Raw genomic sequence first — 5,071 nt, forward strand, 5'->3', positions numbered from 1 at the left:
CTTTAAAAATGCACTTTCTAGAGCTGGCCCAGAATGATGGTATTTTGAGTGTGGAAGTTGGCTGTTGGGAAAATATCTGCCCACAGCAAACAAGACCTAGGAGGTAGCTGGGGAACGTGTTGTGGAAGGCTCCTGAATGTCAGGTTACTCCTGACTGGGTGGGTGATGGGACAACATTGAGAGGTAAGAGGCTAGAGGGGAGGGTGGCAGAGAAGGGTCTTAGTGCTTCTCTGGGTAGAGGGTGAGGATGCTCAGAGGAGTCCCTGGCTTCCTGCTGGCTTTAGCTGACACCTGAAATCCCCGCTTCTTGTCCACTGGAGAACTGGACCTGACTGGTTCTGTCACGAGTAGGTAGGTGTCAGGTGGTTAGGGTGAGAGCAGAGGGATACAGTATTTATTTCCATTGAGGCTGCTCACTCCCTTCCCTGTAACCCTGCGATCTGGCCTTTTTTGGGGCACTGATATATAAAGGCATCCAGCGCCTCTGACCTCCAGTGGCTGTGCCAGCTAAACCTCTGGTGAGCTCCTGCGCGTTCCAGACACCAGCCCAGGAAAGTTGACCTCTACACAGCGTGGCCAAAGATTCAGCCAGGCTGGGATAGCTCCTCCCCTCCCCAAGCTCGTGCGCCCACTGGTCTTTTAGACCTGCAGACTGGACTTGGGGCCCGGCCCTGGGACCATCTCTGTCACAGACTGAGGTGGGGAAACATTTATTCTGCAGGTTCCAGTAGGACCCGCCTTTCTTGCTCTGTCTTAGCCAATCAAGTGTCGAAGCAGAGTGAACCACGGACACCAGCACAACTGACCAATCACGGTGGACGTTCTCAGACCCTCCCTTTTCCGCACCCAAGCCCCAAGATTGCCTGGCCACTGTTGGAGGCTCTCAGATTAGGAACTGTCCAGTGCCAGGCATGCCTTGCATCAGGGCATCTGGGCCACTTCCTGATGCGATATACTTTGCCTTCACGACCTGTTCAAGCTCAATTACATACACACCACTGCCGTGGAGTGCTGCTATGCATACCCAAATTTATATAATGGTGGGTCGGAGAGTACACTTTTTGATGAAAGTTCAGGTCACATGGTAATTTGGTGGCCCATGGTACATCATTCAGTCTTTACTAAGGCCTGGTAAACCCAAAACCAAACTCATTGCCATTGAGTCGATTCCAACTCACAGTGACCCTACGGGATAGAGTAGAACTTCCCCATAGGGTTTCGAAGACCTTCATCTTTACAGAAGCACATTGCCACAGCTGTCTCCCTAGGAGTCAGTACGAACCAGCAACCTTTTGGATAGCAGCTGAGTTCTTAACCACTGCACCACCAGGGCTCTGAAGGCCCAGTAGTAAGCCAAAAGATGTTTCTCAAAAGGAGAGTGGTAATCAGTACAGGATAGCATGGTTTTGCTCCAAAATTCTAAGGGTCTATGTCGTGATTCATCTATAAGACCCTGCCAAAGGGCACTCCAAGCACCACTGAATCGGCTGGGTCACGTGACCCAGGTAGCAAAGAAGCCCACTCAAAACTGGAAGGTTTTTAGATCATTCGGCAAATGGGTTACTCAGGTTGCCCCACAGAGAGGTCTACGTGGGGACGAAATGGGGTCTCCTGCCCATAGTCATGTGAGGGAGCCGTCTTCCTAGTCGACCCTGGAAGCAATCTGTATCCCTGACCATTCCATCGCGTATCTGCAGTGTAGCCCGTTTAGACTCTGTGCCAAGTGAAAAATGGCTCTCAGAGATGAACACTGACATTCTCATCAGTTGGAAAGAGATCATTTGCCTTCAGGGCTGCAGTCTGAATTATGCAGCGTTTTAGGTTACAAACTGAACTACTGCCTATGCAGTTGGAAAAGACCCTGTGCGGGCCTGCAGCGGTCTGAGTAATGGCCCCCAAAGCTATCAGGTGCCAATCCCTGGAACCTTATAAGGAAATGCTGCCTTATTAGGACAAAGGGTTTTTGCTAAGGATCATGACATTGGGAGATTATTTTGGATTATCCCCAAAGCAATTCAAACCTGTTGCCATCAGGTTGATTCCATCTCATAGTGACCCTATAGGACAGAGTAGAGCTGCCCTGTAGGGTTTCTAAGGCTGTAAATATTTACATAAGTAGACTGCCACATCCTTCTCCCATGGAGCATCTGGTGGGTTCAAACCACTGACCTTTGGGTAGCAGTCAAGCACTTACCCACTGCACTACTGGAGCTCATTTGGATTACCCGCCCCGCCACCAAAAAAAAAAAAAAAAAAAAGGGTAAACCCACTGCTGTCGAGTAATTTCTGACTCTTTGTGACCCAATGTACAACAGAAGGAAACGCTGCCCAGTCCCGCACCATCCTCAGTCATTACTGTTTGAGCCCATTGTTGCAGCCACTGTTGCAGACAGTGGTGTTCAATCCATCTCGTTAAGCATCTTCCTCTTTTTCGCTGACCCTCTACTTTACCAAGCATCATGTCCTTCTCCAGGGACTGGTCCCTCCTGATAATATGTCGAAAGTATGTGAGACAAAGTCTTGCCATCCTTGCTTTTAAGGATAATTCTGCCTGTACTTCTTCCAAGACAAATTTGTTTGTACTTCTGGCAATCCACAGTATATTCAATATTCTTCACCAACAACATAATTCAAATGCATCAGTTCTTCTTTGCAGCTTGCAAAACTGATGAATTTCAATTATAAATGCAGATAATTGAAAGGTATTAAATTTGTATTAGAATTATATTCATAGATGTAGAACTGCAACAACACAGACTAAAATATTAATAGTTCTTATTTCTGGATTAGGAATGTCTTCATTCATTCAACAAATATTTACTGAGTCCCTACCTTGCGCCAGGCACAATTCTAGGTGTTGGGGGTAGGGCCATAAAAACAGTGCCTTCATGGAGTTTATAGACAAAAAAGTGGGAGACAAGTATTACACAAACATATACAATATCAGGTAGTGATAAATGTTAGTAAGAAAAATATGGCAGAGCAGAGACCTGGTGGGAGAGCTGTTTACACAGGGTTAGGGAAGCCCTCTTTGAAGGAATGATATTTGAGCAGAGAGTGAGGGAGCTAGCCTTGTGGATATCAAGAGGAATGCTGTTTTTGTTAGGTGCCACAGAGTCAGTTCTGACTCATAGTGACCCAACGTACCACAGGAGGAAACACTGCCTGGTCCTGCACCATCTTCACAACAGTCGCTATGCTTGAGCTCATTGTTGTTGCCACTGTCCACTGTTTTAATCTATCTTGTTGAGAATCTCCCACTCTTTTGCTGACCTCTACTTTACCAAGCGTGAGGTTCTTCTCCAGGAACAGGTCCTTGTAGCGTGCCCAAACTACGTGAGGTAGTCTCGCCATTCTCGCTTTTAAAGAGCATTCTGGCTGTGCTTCTTCCAAGACAGACTTTTTCTTCTTCTGGCAGTCCATGGTATATTCAATATTCTTTACCAACACCATAATTCAAAGGCATTAATTCTTCTTTGCTCTTCCTTATTCATTGCCCAGCTTTCACACGCACGTGAGGTGATTAAAGATACCATGGCATGGGTCAGGAGCATCTTAGTCCTCAAAGTGACATCTTTGCTTTTTAACACTAAAGAAGTCTTCTGCAGCAGACATGCCCAATGCAAATCAAGAGGTATACTTTTATATTTTCCCATATTCTTACCTTTTTTTCTACGCTAAGCATACAATACATGCAAAATTAAAAACAACAACAAAGCGCTTTCTATCTAGATAAAGAACTGGAGCCTCAAATCTTAGGATAGAGGAGTGGAAAAGGTGGGAGTGGATCCAACTGCATGGGGAAGAGAACAGTCTCGCCGCTCCTTCAGCTCCCCAAAGGTGAAGCGGCCGGTGGAGTAGCTCGGGGATCCTCCTGGGTCAGCGTTCACGCCTGTCGACACGGAGAACCGCAACAAGGAGGCTCCGCGCACGCCTCTGGATGGTATTTCCTTAGAAGCCCAACGCTCCTCAGTCGTTGCATGGTCCAGCCGATTTTAGACTCCTAGTGACCCAATGCGACAGAGTAAAACTGCCCCATAGCGTTTTCCAGGCTGTAATCGTTACGGGAGAAGATCGCCAGGTCTCTCTACCACGGAGACGCTGGGTGGGTTCCAAATGCCGACCTGCAGCTAAATACTTGGGAGAGGGTGGGACCCAAGAGGCTGGAAACGGGTGTTCCTGGACCGAGCTCCAGGGCCCTTTCGGCCTTCCACACACTCCCTAGAGCGCAGAGAGCTGGGCGGTACGAAGAGTAGTCTCAGCGCATCCCTGTTGGCGGAGCCGGCGGGGCCAGGCGCTGTCTCGTCTGCTCACGCCAGAGCTCGACTCCTCTGACCGCCCTCAGAGGCCAGAGGCGCAGAGAAACTGAACAAAAAAACCGAGATGGAAGACTCAGCCGGTGAAAAAGAAGACACCAACCCTGCATCCCAGGTGCCCGGCTAGGACGTACCTGGCGTCGCTTCCTTCTGATTGGCCATCACTGGGAACTCTCCGGTTGATTGGCCGTTCCTCTGAAGACGGTAGGCTTACAAAAAAATGTCGGCCTTCTGTGGTCTGCCCCACGCATGCGCCGCGAGATTTCCCGGCTTGCACCGCGTTGATTTCCGGCGTCTTGGTCTTGCGACGGAACTGGGAACGCCTGGGAGGACGTGGGTGGTGAGCGCGTGGCTCCGGGCCGGGTCCGGTGCCCAGTGATGGAGGCCTAGGGGTGCCCATTGCGGGGAAGTGCCGGGAGGAGTTCGGGTCGCCCTCCGCCCGGCCGCTCGCTCGGTTCCTGGGCAGAAATCCGAGCGCGCCCGCTGCCCGCTCGCCCGCCCCCTCCTCAGCTCCGGGCTGCGGGTGGCAGGGCGCGGGGCTCCGCCCGGGCCGCGTTCCCGCCTGCCGCGTGCGGCTCAGCGATCCTGGTGAGTCCCTGGCCCTCTCCGAGCGGCGCTTCCTCCTCCAGCACTGCAGGATGAGAATGGTGGGGTGAGGGATAGAAGAACTAAGTAAATGAAGTGCTTAGTGTGCAGTAGAGAAGACTTGGGAACAACTCAAATGCATCACTAGCGAATTGGTTAAGAGACTGGAG

The 5,071-nt window shown here is 50.2% G+C and overlaps 2 protein-coding genes across 4 annotated transcripts in view; both read left to right on the top strand.

Annotated features, from left to right (window-relative positions):
- The window catches only part of LOC105756107 (zinc finger protein 205), an 11,925-nt gene extending 7,926 nt beyond the window's left edge, over window positions 1-3,999 (top strand). Inside the window, exon 9 of the mRNA XM_023728557.1 lies at window positions 3,884-3,999. Within this exon, the coding sequence (XP_023584325.1) occupies window positions 3,884-3,999 (116 nt within the window). The remainder of the gene's footprint in view (window positions 1-3,883) is intronic.
- Window positions 4,000-4,633: 634 nt separating this feature from the next.
- ZNF205 (zinc finger protein 205) overlaps window positions 4,634-5,071 on the top strand; it is a 32,915-nt gene continuing 32,477 nt past the window's right edge. For all 3 annotated transcript variants that reach the window (XM_023728419.1, XM_023728420.1, XM_023728416.1), the window contains exon 1: window positions 4,634-4,904. The gene's annotated coding sequence lies outside the window, so the exon portion shown is untranslated. The remainder of the gene's footprint in view (window positions 4,905-5,071) is intronic.

Source organism: Trichechus manatus, unplaced genomic scaffold (assembly GCF_000243295.1).
Source record: "Trichechus manatus latirostris isolate Lorelei unplaced genomic scaffold, TriManLat1.0 scaffold00024, whole genome shotgun sequence".
Classification (NCBI taxonomy): Eukaryota; Metazoa; Chordata; class Mammalia; order Sirenia; family Trichechidae; genus Trichechus; species Trichechus manatus.